The sequence below is a fragment of the Rattus norvegicus genome, chromosome 1, assembly GCF_021556685.1.
Source record: "Rattus norvegicus strain SHRSP/BbbUtx chromosome 1, alternate assembly SHRSP_T2T, whole genome shotgun sequence".
NCBI lineage: Eukaryota > Metazoa > Chordata > Mammalia > Rodentia > Muridae > Rattus > Rattus norvegicus.
The window spans coordinates 239,882,091-239,905,057 of record NC_141534.1 but is presented as its reverse complement, the minus strand read 5'-3'; the positions used below and the strand labels follow the sequence as shown (position 1 = coordinate 239,905,057).

General features: G+C 43.8%; 1 protein-coding gene across 3 annotated transcripts; it reads right to left on the bottom strand.

Annotated features, from left to right (window-relative positions):
* Positions 1-1,010: 1,010 nt before the first annotated feature.
* Cd274 (CD274 molecule) lies at positions 1,011-20,790 on the bottom strand. 3 transcript variants are annotated; one of them, XM_087584053.1, is made up of 8 exons: positions 20,747-20,790; positions 20,456-20,534; positions 15,502-15,567; positions 14,116-14,457; positions 7,417-7,701; positions 6,374-6,484; positions 4,870-4,929; positions 1,035-3,763 (listed from the first exon to the last, which is right to left on the bottom strand). In XM_087584053.1, the coding sequence occupies exons 3-8, from the start codon at positions 15,551-15,553 to the stop codon at positions 3,741-3,743; spliced, it is 873 nt and encodes a 290-aa protein (XP_087440179.1). In that variant the 5' UTR covers positions 15,554-15,567; positions 20,456-20,534; positions 20,747-20,790; the 3' UTR covers positions 1,035-3,740.
* Positions 20,791-22,967: the final 2,177 nt, after the last annotated feature.

Sequence of the window (22,967 nt, the reverse complement as noted above, 5' to 3'; positions counted from 1 at the left end):
AATCTTTAAAGCAGAAGAGACTGAAACGTCTTAATATATTTTTAAGATTTATTTCTATTTTATGGGCCTGCATGTTTCGCCTGTACATCCGTATAGACACCATGTGCATGCAGTACCCACAGAGGCCAGAAGGCGGCACCAGATTGGTGTGATTGCCTGGAAGGTGGTTGTGAGTAACCATTTGACCTGCGTCCTCTGCAAGAGTAGCAAGTGCTCTTAACCTCTGAGCTCTCTCTAGTTCCTAATAAATTCTTTAAATAAGTTATCTTGATAATATTCATCATTCAGGATTCAGTAGCATGCTATAGAAACATAAAAGCTGTGTGGGAAAAAGAAATAAAGACGGGAATGCAGATAGTCTATGAGACTTTTCTTTCACTGTAGGTTAAACTGGGAATGATTTGATTAAGAAAAAGAAAAATTCCCAGCTGCCCTGAGCTAGCTGTGTGCTGTGCCCGAGATCCACTGTCCATTGTGCGGCCTCCACTCTGCTGTCCCCCACCAGGCTTGTCATACAAGGAACATCCAGACAGAAGCATGGCACAGCTGTCTCCTGACAGGCTGCATCCAGTAGTGGAGAAACAGATGCAGAGACCCACAGCCAAACAGCAGGTGGTACTCGAGGAGTCTCTGGGAAGAGTTGGGGACAGACTGAGCCAGTTAGAGCCAGCCAAAGGGGTCAAGGACACCACAAGGGGACCTACAGAGGCAACTAACCCATGGGAGCTCACAGAGACTGAACTACCAACCAAAGAGCATGCATGGGCTGGACCTGGACCCCCTACATATTCATAGATGTGCAGCTTGGTCCTCATACGGGTCTCCTTAACAGCCTTGGATGATTCTGCTGCCTGCCACTGGATCCTCTTCTCCTAACTGGACTGCCTGGTTGGGCCTCAGTGGGAGAGGATATGCCTTGGCCTACTGTGACTGGATATCCCAGAGTCTGGTGGTACCCAAGGTGGGGGGTTCGCTTCTCTGAGGAGACAGGGAGGGGATAATAGGGAGAGTTTTTAAAAAAGAAAAAAATCAAATGTTTTTAATAAATAATATCTTATTAAATTAATGCAATACAATGACAATCAGACACAAAATAAAATTTCCATTTGTGGTTATACAGAACACAAAAGAATAAAGTGCCATACCAATCCAATGCCATGAGATGGCATTAAGATTTTGAATAAGATGAATAAATACAATGTGTTGCCCAACCAGATCTTTTCTTGAACGTCATACAAACAAGACATTAACACGAGAATCATCAACAAACATGTGTGAACAAGTAACAGAAGGGGTTTCACTGGGGGTTCTGATAGGCCAGTCTTTCCTTTGAGACGGGATCTCACTATGTAACCGAGCCCTGGCTGGCTTAGAATTCACTATGGAGACCAGGCTGGCCACAAACTCACAGAGATCCACCTGCCTCTGCCTGCAACTGGAGACATGCGCCAACATACCCAGGCTCTTTCTTCAGCCTTGACATGTGACAAAACAAAGAAAATAGTAACAAAGTTCTGGGCTCCTCCTCCCCTCCTCGCCCAAGTGAACACCTTTTGGAAACAGTATCTCAAACCCTCCAGGAAACAGTGTCTATGAGGTAAGGAGAGACAGCTGCCTTAAGGGTTCACACAGAGCTAACGGGCTTTTCCAGGGCACCCAGAAGTCTAGGAGCAATGCTGACATTACCAGGGACAACCTGTAATAAGTAATTAGAGCATCTGTGTTTTAGAAAAGAAGTCAAGGAAGAAACAGAAATGGCCCCAGATTTGCTTCTGCCATGGAGATACAAGGCTCCACCTTGGTACTGGGTTGACTCAGTGACCCTGGGGACCCATGGCCTCCCTTTGAGTAGACACAAACTCGGTGAGTACACACTTTATAAATGATGTCTACAGATACAGGCAGCAAGTGTCTGGCCTAGACAGTGTGAGAGGTGCCTAGAGGGATGGGAAAGAAAACCTAGAAATGAGGCAGTTCTCTTTATGGATCTTTAGATCAGTCTGGAAGCAGCATAAGTATCAATACACTAAATGAAAAGGGCAAAGTGCATAGAAAACGTACAGTTTTCCTATACCATTTAGGAAAGACAGACAGACAGATGATAGGTATGTAGGTAGGTAGATAGGTAGATAGACAGACAGATGGACAGACAGACGGATGGACAGATGGGTGGATGGATGGATGGATGGATGGATAGATAGATAGGTAGATAGGTAGGCAGGCAGGCAGACAGACAGACATACTTTAACAAAGATTTATACATATTAACTGTCTTTAAGAAAATATATGTGCAAAAACAATAGCAGTTGCTTCTGGGAAGGGAGTAGCATGGCTAGGCTGATGGAATAGAGCTAGTTTGGTTTATTTTTTTTTTGTTTTGTTTTGTCTTGGGGACCATTGTATGTGTGTTCACTAAGAGAGTCCACTTAGGTGTATGAGTACATGGTCCATGTATGTGAGAGTGTGTATGTGTGTGTGTGTAGACATGTTTCTCAGGCACTGTCAGCTCTTGTAGACCTGGAGCTGGCTGATCGGTGAGAGCTAGAGATCTGCCTGTCTCTGCCTCCCTAGTGCTTGGATTAAGCATGCACAGATATACGCAACTGTTTTTTATGTGGGTTCTGGGGATAAAACAGGGTTTCCCACTTGTAAGGAAAGAATTCTACCAACTGAGCTGTCTCCTCAGATGTCAATATCATTTAAATAGAAAAAAAAAAAAAGAACTACTCAACAAGACTAGACACTTCATGGAGAACATGAGATTGTTTGGCAGGGATAACAGATTAGAGGTAAATATAATGCTAGACAAAGAACTGGAGAGTGTCTTTAAAATGCAGACTCCATGTTAATGAGCATTGATTTGAGTATTGAACACACATAAGCAAATCCGACCGGCACTCTGGCTTCCTTCTCTGTCAGAGGCCAGAGCAGTGCACAAGGCATGGTGTGGTGTGGAAGTGCCTAATAAGCGGGGTTTTTTTTTTATTATTAAATTCTTAGCTACAAATTCTATCCTGAAAGGACAGTGTCTGAAAAATAGAAATCTGATAGCTGTCATTTTGTGGTCAAGTTACTCAGACACTCAGCGTCTTGGCTATGAAGGGAGTATGACAGAGGTTAGTATGAGGGTTGCCATGGTGATGAAATAAGATGTTTGAGTATAGTACCCAACACTTGTAAAGCAGATATTTAAAGAGAACAACTACTACTGCAGAACCTTGAGGCCTGAGAATGAAGATTACTCAAGTCGGACAGCAAGAGCCCGTCAAACGAACCATGTGACCTCCACGTTTCCTGCTTGTGCCAGTAGTTACAGAGGATGCTAAGCAGCAGTTGAGTTTGGTGACTGCATTTTAACGCCTATTATGTCACTAGTCATAACCACATGCCCACAGCAAGAACACACGGACTGGAAGTAAATAGAAGGCACTCACACTTCAACACTTGTGACTCTGCCTCTCATCCAGGCACTGGGTAGAGAGAAAGGTCACTTGTGCGAGGACCAGCTGTTAAAATGAGGAACCCTCAACTTATTGCCCGAGATGACTGATGGGTAACTTGCTTAGCAGTGTCTCCTGTAGAAATGTCTTTCGTCCCAGGCTCCTCTTCCAACACTTTCTTTGTTCTCTTCTCCTCTCCGGTTCCATTTTTGAGTCCCTGGACCCATGTCCCACGGGCCCTTTCTTTCACAGACCACAAGCTGCCAATCCCGCCTCGAGGCTCAGAGGGTTCAACACTGCTTACGTCTCCTCGAACTGTGTATCTGGAGAGTGATGATAGTATAATAATTTCACAGGGGCAGGGAGTATGTGGGGGGAAGTGTATGCTATGTAAGATAAACAAATTTGAAGTTTGCTAGCGCATATATATATATATACATATATATATATGCAACACACACACACACACACACACACACACACACACACATGTTGCAAGAAGACAGAAACAAATCCTACCTATGTCTGACTCCCCTTACACGATGAAGGATGACTAACATCCTTGCTTGTCCGGGACTGCCCTGGTTTTAAAATGGAAAGTGCACTGGGCTTAGAAATCCTCAGTCCTGAGCAAGCAGGGCTGGTTCCCCAGCATGATTCAGCAGTGCAGATGGTAATGGACATGAGGGAACCTGTTTGGGTCTGCCCAAGTCAGTTAAACCACTTTAAGCCTGGGCTTACTGCTTGGTTTCTTAACAACATTAAAATGAATTAGAACACAACATAACTTATTTAAGAAATAGTTCAGCTGGCTGGTTTGGAGTTTTCTGCTCTTATAAATATAGACATCAGTAGCAGAATCAATGGAAGCATGTAGCATAAGAACGAATGTCTGTGGTAACACTGTGTGTCCTTAAGCACCTCACGTTATCTTCTCGGCCCTGCTTTCCCTACTGTAAAATAGAGGTGACTGTCATAGTTATCTGACTGTTGGAGGGCAGGGTGATCAAATAAAATGCCACATTGCACACATGAAACAGTTAACTGCACTGCAGAGCCATGTGCTTAACTGCCCATTCAAATAAGTCGGCAGTATCCTTGATGCAGGGCTGCCACACAGACACAGCAGCAGCAAACCCACAATTTCCTCAAATGTGGCCGAGGAGCCAACAGCCCCCACAAACAGCCTCCTTTGAAAGGAGGGGAGATCAGAATAGCAGATTTCTCTTGTTGGTACAATAGCTTTTTCCTTTCTTCCTTCTGCTTTGTTTTTGTTTTTTTCTTTGCTGTGTGGTGCGGGCTGGTCTGCCGCTCCCTATCTTGCTGCCTCAGCCTCCAGAGTGCCGGAACTGCAGTGCAGGACCATGCTCGGTTGCTCTGTCTCTCAAGGTCTTTCGGTTTGCCCCTCCCTTCTGTTAATCACACTTACCATTTCGGTTCTTTGAATTTCTATCTTCGAAGCCGCATTTTTCCACATCTAGCATTCTCACTAAGTAAGAAGAAATCAATCTTAATTCCTTATAGCACGTTGCCACCACATCCCACAGGGTCTCCATTTTCAATGTAAAGTTTTTAGGAGACACCAATTAACCCCTAATCACCAGACTTTTAGCCCGTGAACTTCTTTATTCCAGGTTCCAAACTGCAAAGTTAATTACGCTACAATTCAGGCCACATCCTTTCATTCTCAGATGGTTTTTTAGGACTGTCTACTTTGTTTCCCACCCTTCCCTCAGAAACAGCCCACATCCAGAGCTACTGTATCACCTACTCATTCTCTGCTATTCTCATCCTAAACCAATCCTCCCAGATGGGATTTGGCAACAACTGCTTCCTTGTGCAAGTCCCAGGCTAGTCCTAATCCAGATGTGTCACTGAAACTTAATCCTCACATCCTGGCATTCCTCTTGGTTCTACTTAGGGCTGATTCTTTGGAAAGAGCTGGTTGCTACCTCCCCAGTTACAACACTTTCCCCATACGCTCTCCTTCCGCACGGGTGGTGGGGAATTCCTCTCTGACGGTTGATGTTCCCTCCCATTTTCTATTTCCCTATTTGGCTTCAGGCAAATCCATACGCCGTTGGCTCACTTGGTATACATTTCAAAGTTTTAGTGAAAAGGTTTACTCTAAGTCATCCTACAATGGGAAGGCGTTATTTGAATATATTCATTTTCCTAGATTTTAGTCATTCTTATGGGTAAGTACTGAAATAAATATATGGAAATTAATTTTTAAAACTATGTCATTTTGTCTTCAGAAATCTTACCCTCCAAAAAATTTGCTTTGTGGTAAAGATACCACAGCTCTTTTTAGTCAGAAGTGCTTTCCCACTTAGGGTGCCCAGAACCCAGCTCAACATGATGTTGTAAGGAATACAAGACTTGAGTTCAACTGAGACCAATAGGCACCACAGTGCTCTGTCTTCAAAGTCCGTCAAAAGAAACTATGGCTTTCTTCTTCAGCCTCCGTTGTTACCCATCCCCCACCCCTGACCTCCACTTCCAGTTAGAGTGTCTTCCTTGTCTAGACTTGTGTGCTTGCAGCGCTCCCTCTAAGGCTAAGTCTTCTAGCTTCTCTTAAGCCCTGTCCAACACATACCTCTCCAAATTACGACAACACCACACTCCAAGGTAGGAGATGTTGCAGAACAACAGCATAAGCAGGACTTAAGGAAGACTCAGTACACCAGAGTCACTGCTAAAACTTACTCTGTGTAACTGAAAGCTAGCCCAGAGAGAGGAAGGCAACACCTTTCAAGTCAGTGTTTCCTGGCTCTGCTAGCATGCAGGGTGGGACAGCACCCTGTGATGTGGGGCTGCTCCTGTGGAGTCAGGATAGTAGTGTCCCTGGACCCTGGCACTGGCTGCTCCAGGCCATGGGGAAAGGACCCTCGTTCACATTCCCGCTGGGAGCACAGCAAAGGAGAAAATACCTTGTTTTCTCAAGCAGAAGAAGACGGTGAACCCCACGATGAGGAACAAAAGGACGGATCCCAGGAGTACCCAGTGTGTCCTGTTATGTGGGAGACGTGGTACAGGCAGTTCTGAGAAACAAGAAAGAGAGGTTGATGGATGATAAAGCTTTGCTGGGAAATAGGAGCATTATCACCCCTGAGATCTCGTTTGGCCGTAGGGTGATCTTAATTACTTAAAGTTAATGGCCGGCCGGGTGAGGGTTGGAAGGAGAAGACAGGTCTCTTAAGGAACTGGGAGCAGCACAGAGAAGAACTCGAGGACTGTGACACGCTTAGCATAGTGCCACAAAGAGTGACTGTAATATTAAATGGTAACCTTAGTGCGGTCACTCCCTGTGCACTCTTTCATACAGACACTAACAGCGGACTTGGGGGGGAAAGCGAACTCAAGAACATGGGAAAGCACTGTTAAGCAGCTTCTGTCTCCCACAACTGTGGTCAAAATCAGGGACCAGTGTGGGTTGTTTTTCTTCCGTGTTTGGGCTTTCTGGTCATTGACTTCTCCCTCCTTGTTTCTCTGTCTGGGGTTTTGTGAAAGAGAGAAATGGGTCCCATGGCTCTGGGATGCTCTGGGCTTGTTAACTCTCATCTCATACAGCAGCCCTGGGGGGAAGAGCGCAGCTCTGATGTGACGAGGTTTACAATCCTGAAGCACTCACAGAGTCGTGATTTCACGTTGCCGGTGGTGGGTGGTGCCCCAGTTACAAGAGCATTTCCTACATGCAACTGTCACCTGTTTCCTGGAGCACAGTGACTTACATCCTACTCATCTACAAATACTCCATGGCTAACATACAGTTTGTCATGAGGAAACACTTAATCGATTCTAGCTGGATGTTTATCCAGCGACATTATGACTTACACTCAAGATAAAGACGAAAAAGAACACATCTAGCAAACATAAGTGCCATTTATTTGTACACTTCAGCCAACTGCTGCTAAATGACTAATGACAGATGGCCATGTTGCTAGGAGTCCGGGGACCGAGTTAGGCGACTCACCTGGGATGATCAGTTCAGCCGTGTGGTTCTCCCCTGAGTGTACTCTCCAGAACGTACAGTGGAAAACATCATTAGCTGTTGCGTTGACCCTCAGAACGCTGGTCACGTTGAGAAGCTTCTCCTCAGTCTGGGAAGTGGTGACAGTTGTTTCCCCACTCAGGGACTGGTGGTCACTGTTTGTCCAGATCACTTCGGCTTCTGGGTAACCCTCAGCCTGGCACATTAGTTCATGCTCAGAAGTGGCTGGATCCATGGAAATTCTTTGGTTGATTTTGCGGTATGGAGCTAGGTCAGAAGCAAAAAGAGGTCAGGGCTCCCCCATCTTAGGCAAAAACATGTGGCTTGGTGGCGTTACAAAGAGTATCAACTCGGGCTGGTTATTAGAGAAATATGCCTCCAGCCCTGCTATTTTGGCAGTAGGGAGTGGGTGTTAGTCTGCCTCGGGTTCAAATCTGGGTCACGTTTGGGCTTCAGGAACAACCGTGCTGTTGTAAAAAACCACAGCAGGGTGTTTACTGAGCACGAAGAAAACGTACTAACTAAATTAAGTAAATTGTCATCTTGAAACCGCAGGTCTTTCTACCTAAATGTAAACAAAACATATCTATTTCTTCAGCCATCATTGCTGTCCTTGTGACCTTTAGTGAGCCCTACAGAGCCCAGCGTAGAGGCTGAGATCCCTATTCTATTACCAAAGACATAATAAGAGCTTCGTAATACGATGGTTTCCCAGAAGCTTGACACAGAGTAGCTAAGGCAAGGCAAAACTGTAGTATGTTCGGTTGCCCATGAACCAACAAAACGAGCACCAATAAAACAGGTGTAATTACGGCAACAGCTTTGATGAGCACTGGCCCAGTGTTCTGTGTTTATCACATTTAAGAACAATCGAGGATGAAACCACTCTACATTATTAAACAGGCACATCAGGAAATAATGTCACCACGATGGGGCCTACGCCACATGGCCCAGGACTTAATTTTTCTGGGAAATCAAAGGTTTAGATTTAAAATCACTGTCAGCGATAAAACCCACACGGAGCGAAATAATTGCTTTCTATTCTCATTGATGAAAGGATGAAAAGCTGTGCTTCCTCTAGCAGGCCACGGTGAGCAGCTGATGTGGATTCATCCACAGCTGGCTAAGCCTCCACGGCACCCGTCTCTAAGGAGAGCATGAGGACGCAGGCGGGAAATGGAGGGAAATAGCAGAATTTCCACTAGCACACTTGCTCTAGGATCTGTTAAATCATTGACACCCCGTAGACGTTGATGGCTGTCCCTGGGTCTGATGTCTGCCATGGGAAGAGGGGAGGGCATTGATTTATATGTAGGTTACAACAGACTTTTGTCAACTCTCCTGTCTATTTTTGCTTTGCTCTGCTTTTGAGGAGGCGTTTCGTGTGGACCAGGCTAGGCTTGCATTTGCTGTGTAGGCAAAGGTAACCTGCCTCTAGCTCCTGGGTGCTGGGGTCACAGGCAGCTGAGTGTCATTGCTTGTGGTTTTATGTGGTGCTGGGGACAGAACTTCATGAATGGAAAGCGAGCGCTCTACCAACTGAACTACAGATCTGTCCCTCTCGTCTACTCGTAACTGAAGTCGCCATCTTTAAAAATGAGCACATTACAAAGTCTCCTTAAAGAAACTGAGGATCGAAGATAAAGCTAACAATTCACCACAAGGCAAAACAAGACGCCAGAGTGACTTTCGGACATTAAAAACAAATATTGAGTTGGATGTGATTAAAGCATTGGCTAAAATAAGCTCCAATCTGATTGGGACCATCTCCATTTGTTAATGATGAACTCATCATAGCATACACTGACCCTGAGTTCTCAGAACTGGCAAGGCCTTACAAATACTTCTTTTGTTCCATTTGTTTCTTTTTTTTTCTTTTTTCTTTTTTTTCGGAGCTGGGGACTGAACCCAGGGCCTTGCGCTTGCTAGGCAAGCGCTCTACCACTGAGCTAAATCCCCAACCCCCCATTTGTTTCTTCTTTTGGGTATCTTTTCTTTTTTCTTTTTTTGTACGTTTTCAGAAAGTATCATGTGTTAGATTGTATCAACCACATGGAATCAGTGAGTTATTTCCTTCTGATCTTCACAATGACCATTTCTTATAATATAAGCTATATATGTATACATTGGTACCAAATATATCTTTTATAATCACATATATGTTTCATAACAGCTCCGAGACCGAGTAGACAAATTTTGTTTTCAAACCTCTGGTTTAACTCTAGAGCACTCTGCTACTGCTGGGATCATATTAACCAGGAGACGTTCAAGTCACTTTTAAAGCCATTCTCTACCTTGCTACACAGTCCCAAGGTAAAGAGATAGGTAACAAGACATGGTTAGGAAGGGCATAGATTTTACAGATGGGCTAGTTAGGTTTAGAACCTGGCTTTATAATATTACTGGGTTAGAATTTAGGCAAATTGCATTATTTCTTTGGCCCTCAAATTTTTAATGCCTGAAGATGGGAACAAGGCTACATGTCACTTAATCTAAGATGCCACCTATGGACAGACACATTCAGATTTGAAAGACAGCAAATAGAAAAAAGAAGAAGAAAAGCCAACCATGGTCATAAGCAAGTGCCTTCCCCAAAGAGTCATGTTAAAGGTAGGGTGCGACCTCACACATAGTAGGTGTTCTGTGAGTATCGATTGTAACAGCTACCCCTGCTGTTACTCATCAGATTAGGAGCATGGTGAGCACAGCTGGGGAGGACCGTGAGCACAGCTGGGGAGGACTGTGAGCACAGCTGGGGAGGACTGTGAGCACAGCTGGGGAGGACTGTGAGCACAGCTGGGGAGGACTGTGAGCACAGCTGGGGAGGACCGTGAGCACGGCTGTGGGGGACCGTGAGCACGGCTGTGGGGGACCATGAGCACGGCTGTGGAGGACCGTGAGCACAGCTGGGGAGGACTGTGAGCACAGCTGGGGAGGACTGTGAGCACAGCTGGGGAGGACCGTGAGCACAGCTGGGGAGGACCGTGAGCACAGCTGGGGAGGACTGTGAGCACAGCTGGGGAGGACCGTGAGCACAGCTGGGGAGGACTGTGAGCACAGCTGGGGAGGACTGTGAGCACGGCTGTGGGGGACCGTGAGCACGGCTGTGGGGGACCGTGAGCACGGCTGTGGGGGACCATGAGCACGGCTGTGGGGGACCATGAGCACGGCTGTGGAGGACTGTGAACACAGCTCTGGAGGACTGTGAGCACAGCTGGGGAGGACTGTGAGCACAGACATTTTTTCCCACTTCTCATCACTACTTCAGTGGGTCTTAAGAAAGTTTCCACAGCTCATGAAGAACGGTCCAAAATTTCCCATATGCAAGCCTGTTTGTATAGCAAACATTTTAAGCTAATCGGTTTTTTAAACCATTCCTTCAACAAATACCATTTCTTTTCTTACTACACTGGAGCTTCATCATAAGCCAAGGCCAAGGGGTACAACAATAAAACCGAGAAAACCCTACCCCTAGAGCTTGTGTTCAAGAGAAGGAAAAGAGACATTAAACATGAGACACCTTAGATAGGGATAGATGGTATAGGAAAGATTTAAACCGGGCTAGGGGGTCTGGTAACCATGGCAATCCTTAATTGTTGAGCCCCATGATTAAAGTGTTTCCTGCAGCTGCTTAACACCATGTACAGTCCAAGAATCATTAAGTGGACATTTCATTTCCTCCTGATATTAAAGCTGAATATTTTCAATTAAAAGCCAGATGCCTGAGAGTCTTCTGTAAACCTCTGAAGGTATGACAGGATCCAAAGAGATAATAAAAACTGAGTTAATCCAAAAGTACGCTCTTTCAGATTTCAGTTTTGAAATGCTTCACCTTTAAAACCCCATGGTGAGTGAACTCCCTGTAGGGAACCTTGGCTACCACACACTTGCATTGATGGGAAGAAAATCTGGGCAGCCTTGCTGTGAAATCATTTGCATAGGGCATCATTCAGGAGTTCTACTTCCTCTGGCATGCCAGCCACCGCGGTGCTAGAAGCTGAAACCAGGGTCCTATACCTTCTGGGCAAGTGTTCTACCACTGGGCATGTCCTCAGTCCTATTCCTATTTAATGTATGAAAGTGTGTGTGCATGTATGTATGTATGTGTATGTATGTGTGTATGTATGTGTGTATATGTGTGTATGTATGTATGTGTGTATGTGTGTATGTATGTGTGTATGTATGTATGTGTATGTATGTGTGTATGTATGTATGTATATGTATGTATGTGTGTATGTGTGTGTATGTGTGTGTATGTATGTATGTGTATGTATGTGTGTATGTATGTATGTATATGTATGTATGTATGTGTGTGTATGTGTGTATGTATGTGTGTATGTATGTATGTGTATGTATGTGTGTATGTATGTATGTATATGTATGTATGTGTGTATGTGTGTGTATGTGTGTGTATGTATGTATGTGTATGTATGTGTGTATGTATGTATGTATGTATATGTATGTATGTATGTGTGTGTATGTGTGTATGTATGTGTGTATGTATGTATGTGTATGTATGTGTGTATTATGTATGTATATGTATGTATGTATGTATGTGTATGAATGTATTCTTTTATTCTTTTATTTATTTGTTTGAGAAAGGATCTTGCTAAGTTACCCAGGCTGCTCTTGAACCTGCTGTATGTCTGTAGGGCAGACAAGTCCTAATTGTGTGATTCTCCTGCCTCAGCCTCCCATGTAGCTGGAATGACAGATTTGAGCCACAACGCCCACCGAAGCCAAGGTTCAGACCCTTGGTGAAGACCAGCTAAACTCCCAAAGCTGTAAGCAAATGGCAAGACAGACTGGGGGTAAAATGCCAACCCAGTGGTTTCTAAAAGAAACCGAAATAATCAAACAGGCTTTCAAGTCCACTTGGTTCTCAGTTTTGCCCCAACAAAAGTCCTTCCACAGAGAAGCCATCAGCTCCAGAAGGCTGCCTTTGGTATCAAAGATATCGTTGAGCAGATAATCTGGAGTAAATTCTTCCTCACCACAAAGTCACCTACTCCTCACAAGCCATGAGAGACCTCTTGTCACAGAGATGTGCACTCTGTTTCCTTCTTCCTTGCTGCCAGCATGTGCTCCTTCCCATGCCCCAGGTTCAGCAACCTGGACTGTCCATGGCCTTCCGACTTCATAATTTCTTTAAATGTCTTAGAACAAAACAGAAGCCTCATATTTGCTCATGTACTAACACGTGCTCAAGATATTAATGACCATGTCCCAAGTCTCCTCTCACATAAGCAAAAGGTAATGAAGGTAAAGCCAAGCAACAAAATAAGACAAGTGACATTTTTATAACCATGGGAGCTCTAACCAATCTAGCAACAGAGACCCATTAATAAGCCGTCGAATGGATACATTTTTCCTAATCTCTACATAATTTTGAGTTAATAACTGTGATCTCTTATGAGACCATGGAGGGACCTGACCCCAGGACTCCACTATGGGAGGTATATGAAGAAGAGAGCCTAGGGGGTTTCTGGTCCTGGTGGGCATGTGGACTGGCTGTGTGCACGCCTGGGATGGGTGAAGCTCTCAGGTCTGTGTAAGCCAACAGTGAAAGCAGGGGTGGTTATTAAGGTGTTTTCCTTCCCTTAGCTAGCCCCAACCTCAAACCCTGAACTCAAGTGACCTGATGGCATTTCTGTGGCTCGTTATCCAGGAACTCACACTCACAGTTCCTCCTCAGTACTCCCGGAGATCTGTGCCCTGACAATGAATGTATGCTGGCCGAGTGTAGCCTGTACCATCCCTGAGAAGAATGGCTTCTTCTACACCTAAGGTCTTCTTTCTCACCCTTTACATATTAACCTTAAGTTTTCTGACTGCAACCCTTACAGTAGAAGAAATAGATAGATGTAGAGGTATATATGCATATATGTATATACACACATTATATATTGTATGTATATATATAGTATATATGTGTGTATGTATATTAAATTTTGTATGATATGTATATATATGTACATATATTGGATTTTGTATGAAGATATTCAAAGGAAGGTAAATGTGCTAAGTTATGGAGGAATGTACAAATAGTAGTTACTGTATATGTATATGTCATGGAAGGTGGTGCTAAGGAAGGAAGGACATTTTTATGATTCTATTTCTTTCCATGATATCCAAATTACTTGTATATATCTATATATGTGTGTGTGTGTATGTACACATATTTACAAGTAATTCATAAAGCTTGCAAAGATGAAACACCAGGTGTTTGCTTCTTATCATAAATGCAATATATATAACTATATATGTAAATAAATATATATTATAGTATTATACATTATATAAATTATATATTATACATTATATTATATACTTATATATGCATTATATATTGCATAGTTATATATCCACATATATATAATATATTATATATATTGCATTTACGATAAGAAGAAGCAAACACCTGGCATTTCACTTTTGCAAGCTACGGTACTGCAGGACACGGCTGTGTATCATCTGGTACTGAATCTCAGGTCGCTGTCAAACACACAAGTGCTAGATGTTTTCACGGCTGGAGTGTATGAACGAAAGAACGAACGAGTGGGAACAGGCTGCTGCCGTGCTGTGAGAAGTGGGTGTGAACTTCCAAGAACGAATGTCTCCCAACCTTAGGGAGATGCTTTAAATAAAGATGAAGGCTTCCTCATCCAGGGTAATTCTTACCGTTGACTTTCAATGTGATTCGCTTGTAGTCCGCTCCACCATAGCTGATCATGCAGCAGTAGACACCTGCGTCCTGCAGCTTGACATCTGTGATCTGAAGCACCGCGTTCCCCTTCAAAAGCTGGTCCTTTGGCAAGAAGGCTCTCCCCCTGAAGCTGCTGTGTTGAGGCTTCAGGTCCTCCTCTCCCTCCACAAACTGAATAACTTCCTTGTCTTCCTTTTCCCAGTACACCACTAAGGCAAGCAGGTCCAATTTCTGTTCTACTGGGAATCTGCATTCCATCGTGACATTGCTGCCATACTCCACCACGTACAGGTCCTTTGGAGCTGTGATGGTAAATGCTGCAAAGGAAAGAGGAACAGCCTTCAGAGGACAGAAAACTCCTCCACACACATTTGAAAAAAAAATGGGTAAAAGGTTACCGTCGCGTTATCAGTGAATCACATGAACACTAAACTTCTTCTTTAAAATAACTTCATCGGAGAAAACCACAAGCCATCTAGATAATATATTCCCAGTCTTGTTTAAAAGGAACCAATAAATAAGAAGATGATATTAGCGGGCCATCTCCCCAGGAATTTTCAGTGGTCACTCATAGGAAATGGTTCATCTGTTGGTTCTGTATTACCTGTATTTTTATATTCATCCCCTGTTGGGGGAGGGGGGCATGTTGTTCATTTGTTTCTGGTGCTGGAATTGCATCCAGAATTTTGTGTTTACCAGCCAAGTGCTCTACTACTAAACGACACCCACAGCTCCTGTATTTTCCTTCATCCTTTACAAGTAACTTATTTATGAAGAAGGAAAACTAGAATGTGCTTTTTAGAAGCAAAGTATATGCCTTTGAATTATTTTCAGGGGTGGAGTGATCGCTCAGTAAGTAAGTGACTTGCTGTGCAACGCGTGGACCCGAGTTCAAATCCCCAGAGCCCAGGTAAAAGCCAGGTGCAGTAGCATGTACCTACACTGGGAGGTGGAGACAGGAGAATCCCCAGAAGGTTTTGAGCCAGGTGCCCTACAGGACTCAGCCATGAGCAACAAATAAGACTTTGTCTCAAACAAGGTAGAAGGTGAGACTCGAGCGAGCTCTAGGTTTCCTTTGACCTCCACATGTGTACCCAGCAAATGCATGTACACATATACCCCTTCTACACACACACACACACCCCTCATACACACACACACCCCTCATACACACACACACCCCTCATACACACACACACCACACACACCCCTCATATGCACACACACACCCCTCATACACACACACACACACACACACACACACACACACACACTCACACCCCACAAATTACTTCCATTTTTTTAACTCAAGGCTAAAATATTGAAAATATCGAGCCCACTGAAAAGATCTGGTGACTTACCCGCTAGCACGTGACTGCAGGCTGTGACTATAAGGACAGCAAATATCCTCATGGTTTGAGACTTACCTAGTCATGGGAAACAGAGAGAGAGAGAGAGAGAGAGAGGGCTGTTTAACTCAATAGCTGAACAGCAAGACATAGTAGATGTGTCCTTCTAATATAGAAATAAGCCCTAAAAGCCAGTCCGGAAAGCGCAGACGAGCCAGCTCAAATGAAGCGATTTTGATGGCTGGCCAATGACTGATTTGCAAGTGTGGAAACAGAGCCGCACAGTGCAAAGTTTAAAGTTTCCATTCTGTAACTCAAAGCCATGGAGAACCAAGCGAAAAGAAGTCAATATGATGTGGTGAGCACCTTTAAATTGAGTTATAAGCCCCTAGAGATTGATAATGTACACTGGAAATCAGCCAAGGACCCCCCCAAATCCCCCCATCTGTACCATGCGTGTTTGAACATTGAAACATACTTGAAAACTAAAACCTGCTTTAAACAAAGCTTCAACGCAAAGAACAACCAATTTTCACTTTCACTTTTTGACACTTCCTCCTCTCCCCCCCTTAAAATCTCATGTCTACCTCTTGCCTACTTCAAATTATAATTCTTTTCCCTAGTAAACAGAGTACAGTGATGACAGGCGTGAGAAGGAAGGAGGATTCTATCTGGCTGGTTTACTTTAAGGTCTGGTTGTCTCAGGACCACTCGCTGAGACGTAGCTGCCTGAATTCTGGTCTACCCTCTGCTGAACGTTTTCCTGATTCGTTCGGCAAACACGAGTCTGGCACTGTTTTGGGCACTTCTGGAGGAGCAGGCAGCAAACAGAAGCCACTCTTTCTTGAAAGTGATGTCTAAAGATGGGGTCTAATAATTCACTTTTTCCCCCTCTTCTATGTAATTCACATGTTTACAACTTCCGTGGGACAGTCTTCCTCTCAGGGTCTCTCTGACCTGTGTGTCCATTCACAGTGTCTCTGACAGGTGTATAAAGCCAATGCGTACGGCTTCTGGCATCCAGACTCTAAAACTCAGTGAGAAAAAACAAATACATCGGCCAAGAGGAAAATGAACGAGAGTCTCACACAACGCTCTCTATAAGGAAGTACATAGATCTGTGATAACGTTTGGATCTTCTGCTCTACCAAAATTATAGAATCCTCGTGGGTAGTGTTAGTGAAGAGGCAGGCAGACAGGATTTCCTGACCTTTATTAGTAAGGATGTGAAATTGTATAGCTTTTTAAAAGGTCAATTTGGTAACCTGTTAAAACTTTTAACTCTGGATGTCCTACGATCTCTCTATTCCTGTCTTGGAAATTCACCCTAGAAAAAAATAAGCTCATGTGTAACAGGGATGATGCGGCTAAGAATAAGTCTTGAAATACCCATGTATTAGCTAATAAGACTGTATACTCAAAATACCGTGAGGGACAGATTCTAGTACACGCATAGGGAATGAGTTTGCAAAGACGTAGGAAGGAGCTTAGAGTTACTTGTGTTGTAGAACAACCCTACCCTTCTTGAAGACACTGCCGGACAGTGATTATCAACAAAGGTAACTGTGACTTTTATAGGGAGGACAGGTATACTTATACCTTGTTTTTGAAAAAAAAAAAAGGATTTATTTGTTTACTTTATGTATGTGAGTACACTGTTGCTGTCTTCAGACACACCAGAAGTAGGGCATCAGATCTCATTACAGATGGTTGTGAGTCAACATATGGTCGATGGGAGTTGACATCAGGACCCCTGGAAGAGCAGCCAGCGCTCTAAACCGCTGAGCCATCTCTCCAGCCCACATTTATACTTTTTTAAAGGGAGAAAGAAAGATAGAAAATGAGAGATGGAACCATGAATTTTTTTTCATTGTATGTGTGTCCAATTTTCAAATGCATGAGTAAACATTTTACTTATGTTATTAGAAGAAAAGAATTATCACACCTTTCTTGTGAAGGACCCTAGAACTGGAGCTCAAACATCTTCACTAGGGCAGAATGATCATTTCAGCTTACTTTTATGGTCTGTTGTTGTTAATTATTGCTATTGTTATAAAAAAAAAAAAAACTAATGTAAGCACATTACACACATTCTCCTTTAGGGAGCATTTGGTAATATTGGCTAACATATTTATTTGATTCACAAAGCTTGCTTGGGGAGGAAGAAGGCTGATACTGGTGTAGTGAAACAGAGGCCTGAGAACTGCCAAGACCCCGCTCCCGCCCACGGCAACAGAGACTGAGGTGGCCTCCAGCACCACTCTCCACACAGCCTGTCAACAGTTTCCCTTCAGCCTTTTTCCTCTACACTTTTAAAGATTGACTTATTTTATGGGTAAGAGTGTTTTGTCTGATACTCCACACATCACTGACATCATCAGAGGTTAAGAGCCTAGCTGTTCTTCCAAAAAGTCCTGAGTTGAATTCCTAGCAACCATGTGGTGGCTCACATCATTATAGATGGTTATCTGTAACAAGGCCTGGTGCCCTCTTCTGGCCTTCAGGCGTACATGCAAGCACAACCCTGTAAAAATAATAAAGAAATCTGCTTTTGTTCTTCAAGAATAAACTTTCTTGCTTGCTTGTATGTATGTGTATGCTTACCACATGTGTGCCTAGTTCCCTCAGAGGCCAAAGAGGATGTCAAATTCTCTGAGGTGGGAGTTACAGATGGTTGTGGGTCCCTGGAAGAGCAGCAAGTGCTTTAAACCTCTGAGGCCTCTCTAGCCCCAGTTGTTTTATACATTTAATAGCCACTTTTAAAATTTAAGATTATGTCATAATTTCCACAGGTGTCGTTTTTAATGGGCCCTTAATATTGAGCTCCTTTACTGTCCCATGTTGGGTCTTTTTGTCCCTTTTTTCTTTTACTATTTTTAAAGATTTATTTATTTGTTTTTATGTAAGTACACTGTTCACCATCTTTGTCTTAAGACACACTGGGAGAGGGTGTCAGACTCCATTACAGATGGTTGTGAGCCACCATGTAGTTGCTGGGATTTGAACTCAGGACCTCTGGAAGGGCAGTCGGTGCTCTTAACCACTGAGCCATCTCTCCAGCCCCCTGTCCCTTTTTCCCAAGGTTTGGCTTGTATGCTAGATTTCCCTAAAGAGAACTGGTGGTCTAGGGAGAAAGACTATGACAACTGCCTGCACAGCATCTCCACACAGCACTGACATCATTCTCCACCACCCCCATTCAATTCTTGGAAAATGCAACTTCATTTGTTTAAATAAATATTTAGTTCTTTTTTTTTTTTTCCTCTTTTTTTTTTTTTTTTTTTTTTTTTTTTTTTTTTTTTTGGAGCTGGGGACCAAACCCAGAGCCTTGTGCTTGCTAGGCAAGCGCTCTACCACTGAGCTAAATCCCCAAACCCAAATACTTCTTGATAGTTATCTGATTACTTATTTCAACTGTTAAGGCCATAGGCTTCCTATTGACTATCATGAATCCTTCATGTTAGAAAAGGGCAGATGCAACCGCATCTGAGAGACTGGGGCAAGAGGATCTTGAGTTAGAGGCCAGCCTGGGCTACATAGAGAGACTTTGTCTCAAACAACAACAAAACCAGAAAACAAAAACAAAAATAAGCCAAACCAAGGACATTTATCTTAAGAAAGCAGAATCAAATGACTCATTATTTGGCACATATCTCTCCAGTTCCTCTGCCCAAGCAGCAGACAACATCCAGGCCTGTGAGGACACAGTGGCTGTTACCATGAGCCTGTAGGAGAAATGGCCAAGCTGAGTGCTAGACGGTCACACCAAGGTACATGACATCCATTGAAGGCTAAACCTCATTTTTCCCACGTTGATGGCAGACTCGGTTGGCACAGTTAGCCACTGACTGAGAGTCTGTTTTAAAAGCTTAGCCTAAAGTCTGAAAGGTGGTGAGTCGGGTCTGACAGCCACTTATCCAGTATCATATCCTCTCCTCCCTGGCTCTCCGGGGGCAGCTGTGAGCAGTGGGAGATAAGAAGAGGAAATTCGGGCACCATGTAAATCAGCTCCTCTTTGACCTCTAAACCTGCTCCTCTTCAATGGGGGTTAGGAGTGCAGGCTTGGTCTTCTTCCTCGGGCAAGAAACTGTAACCTTTGGCGAATTCCCAGACAAGAGCTGAGCGCCGTTCACAAAGCAACACAAAGTGAAGAAGTGATGTCTCATTCAAGATGGGGAAATAGGTTTGTCCCAGGGGAAGTCCAGATGAGGACCGTGGAGCTCACTTCTCTGTCTTCCCAGGGTGGGAGGGAAAAGACGCAAAGCTTCCTTTCTCAAAAGAGTGAACATTTACCCAATTTTCAAATTCTATCAAATGGCCCTAAACTCCGTGCTCAAATCCCTCCCTTCTCCATCCCTCCTTAGAGCAACATGTGACCACTGACTGCCCATCTGTGCTGCTCAGCCGGGATAGGCGAATACTTCAAAGTGTAAAGTTCTCCTGAAACACTGCTGGTCGCCGTCACCATCAGCTGTGGAACGAGAGTTTCCTCAGTTTGTTTGTTTTCCCATACAAAGGCCTTTCAGATACTCAAACATAACAAAGGGCTTAGACATAGGAGAGTTTATCGAGTTACTTACATTACAGATGATCAATAGATGAGGTAGTAAGGCACTATACCTAACCTATGGGAGAGTGATGCCCTTTAATTACCCAGCACAATGGAACATAGCAATTAAAAAAAAAAACTGGCCAAGTAGTTCACAGGAAAGCACCTGCAATAATTTATTCAGATGTTTTATTTTTTAAAAAAATAAGAACACGGGTACTTTATTACCTCTGATGAGAACCCCAATCTAAACTTTAACATAGCCAAGCTCACTGTGTCTAAGAACTGTTTTGGACATTTTCTTCCAAAAATCCTTTAGGTTCTCTGGGCAGATAGAGTAAAACTGTCAAGCTACCAGCATCGTGGTCCTTGACAGAGGAAGGGACCTCAGGAGATGCTTCAAGAGGAAAGACTTACCCAGGCATTGCTAGTGAACAGTTAAAGTCGCGCTAGGACCAATTCATCATCTTCTGACCCAGCTACCTACGCCAAGATCCTATAGATAAACACACAAGGCTGGCATTATAGCTAACAGTGCCTAGTCACCAGACAAACTGCGGATTCTGGGGTCTTTGCCAGGAAAGGTCTTTGCCTGTCAACCCATCGTGTTTCCCTGTTGCCTTCTCCCTTCTCCATCCTCAAAAGGTCTAGTGATTCTGGCTCTCGAAAGTGCCCTGCAAGCCGACTCTGCGAGAAGATGCTCCCTACCTGTAGGCGAGGAGACTGGCAAGTCGCGTAGCTGCAGCCTGGCTGGAGGCTGGGGAGGGCGATTTCCTGGTCTTATCCGTAGCAAAGAGCCCCGCCCCCTCTGCGGAAACCACGCCCTCCTACTCTGAAACCGAAGCTTCCCAGCAGCTTTGAGTGGGCGCTGATCCCAAAGGATTTCCTACAGATGACTTTAGAGTCAGTCAGCTTTGGGATAGGTATTTGCAGTTTATAGAAAAACGAAACTAGGGTCCGGTGTGGTGGCGCATGCCTTAATTCCAGTACTCAGGAGACAGAGGCAGCAGGATCTCTGGTCTATAGAGCTCCAAAACAACCGGGCTACTACGGAGACCCTCAGACAAACAATTTAAAATCGAAACTAAAAATGAAAGTGAAACTCGCATTAGGTTTCTCGTAAATCTACAATCTACAAGACCTGAGGTTCACGTAGGTTGCTTGTCATCCTCTAAAACTATCCCCTTGTTTTTTGAAAGGGGGTCTCTCTTACCTTCCCTCGAGCTCTCAGCGGGCTAGACCAGCCAGCCAGAGTGCTCCGGGGGTCCCCACCCCCGCCTCTGCTGCCAGCGCTGGGGTCTTAGCGATTTGGGCCATCTCAGATTTGGGCCATCTCTGCTTTTATTGTGGGTAATGAGGCCCCGAATTTCAAACACTCTGCTTGAGCAGTGAGCGCTTTAGAAGCAAAACATCCTAAGCCATAAGATCTCCAACGTAAATTTTATCTTCAGAATCCAGACACTTTAGTAAATTACCATTCGATTCGATTCCCTTCCTCTTTCAAGGCCTTTCCGGATACTTGACAGTCTTGACAAAATTTTGCATATAGAGTTACACAATCTATAGAGTTAATAACAGACAAATGACTCGGCTTTAATTCTAGAAAGTAGGTGTGTCTGTATAATAGGAAATATATTTTTAAATCGTGGATTTGTTGACTTCCTCAAAGTTCCTCGACATAATGAAACCAGTTGCATTGCCATTCAAGAACTTCCCATCTCGAGCCGTGCCCTTTGTGAACAGTGCCCTTTGTGAGGGCTGTGGATGCTGCTGCTCTCGGGATCCAGGTGGGGGAAGTCTGTTCTAGGTGATGTTGAGAAAGCCCTTCTGCGAACTGGAAATGTGGGCTTTTTCCAAGACAAAACCATGGGAACTCCACAGAGCACTGTCATCGTTTAAACATGTCACTGTTGGACTTCAAGGGCCTTCTTTGTCCTCTGCTTTTCCCACTTAATCTCTAAAACTATTCTCCTACAGTAGTGCACCGAGTGAATATAGGGGTGTCCACTGGCTTGGTTGTGAATGAGATTTTTCCCACCATCCATCCCCATTTTTAACTTGGAAGTCTTTGGGGATGACACTGCTGTAAGGCTCTCTAGAGAATGTGGAACTGTCAACATCAATAACATTGGAATAGACCATACCCTCAGCTGAGATAGTCCCTCTTCCAAATATCTTTTGAACCCCAGTAATAGAATGAAGTAATTTCCCTAACTTTAGTTGGCTGACTGAAAATAAAGACTTTCTATGTGGAAATCCAGTCTAAACATATGTGTGTATATACACATGCGCAGACAAAATGTATTTCTAGTTAATAATTTCATTCTTTTAAAGGATAGCCAAGACCCAGGACCATAAGCTTTATGATATGTTAGCATGGTTGTGACTATTCAGATATTTTTAAAAAAAAGTCACTTTAGAGACTCACTCCTTAGCTGAGTTCTCTTGGTTCAGTGAGGGTTTGAGTGGTGAGGATTAAGGGATACCCCCTTAGCAGTCTCTACGGCTATGACGTGAATTATTTTCAAAGCTAGAAGGAGTGAGGTGTTTTAGCTTTGTTTGATTTACAACAGCATCGCTTAAAGTGTACATAAATGCTCTACAGAGAAGGCAAGTGGTGACTGGAACTGGTCTCTCTGAAGCTCTTCATGGGAATTGGGGACCTGCTGCTTTCGCTGATTTGCATATGAGTAATCTGAAGAGTCTCCCACCACTTCTCTCCCACCTGTTTGTACTCCTGCGACATTTATTTTCCCATGAAGTTGATCATGCCCCCTTAATGAAGTTTTGGTGTCCTCTAGAAATAGAAATAGAAAGAATATATATATATGTATATATATATGTATATATATATATATAATCTTAAAAAGATACACATAAGCCAAAATAGCCTAGGTAAGGAAAGGAGCATCCCTGAAAATGATCTGAG

What these genes read in the sequence shown, in the direction of transcription:
- Cd274 (XM_087584053.1), bottom strand. Translation starts at nt 15,553, where the DNA reads ATGAGGATATTTGCTGTCCTTATAGTCACAGCCTGCAGTCACGTGCTA. An exon ending in GGCTGAACTGATCATCCCAG is followed by an intron (nt 6,485 to 7,416) that starts GTGAGTCGCCTA and finishes CTTGTTTCTCAG; the next exon opens with AACTGCCTGTACCACGTCTC. An exon ending in AAATTCAAAGAACCGAAATG is followed by an intron (nt 3,764 to 4,869) that starts GTAAGTGTGATT and finishes ATCACTCTCCAG; the next exon opens with ATACACAGTTCGAGGAGACG.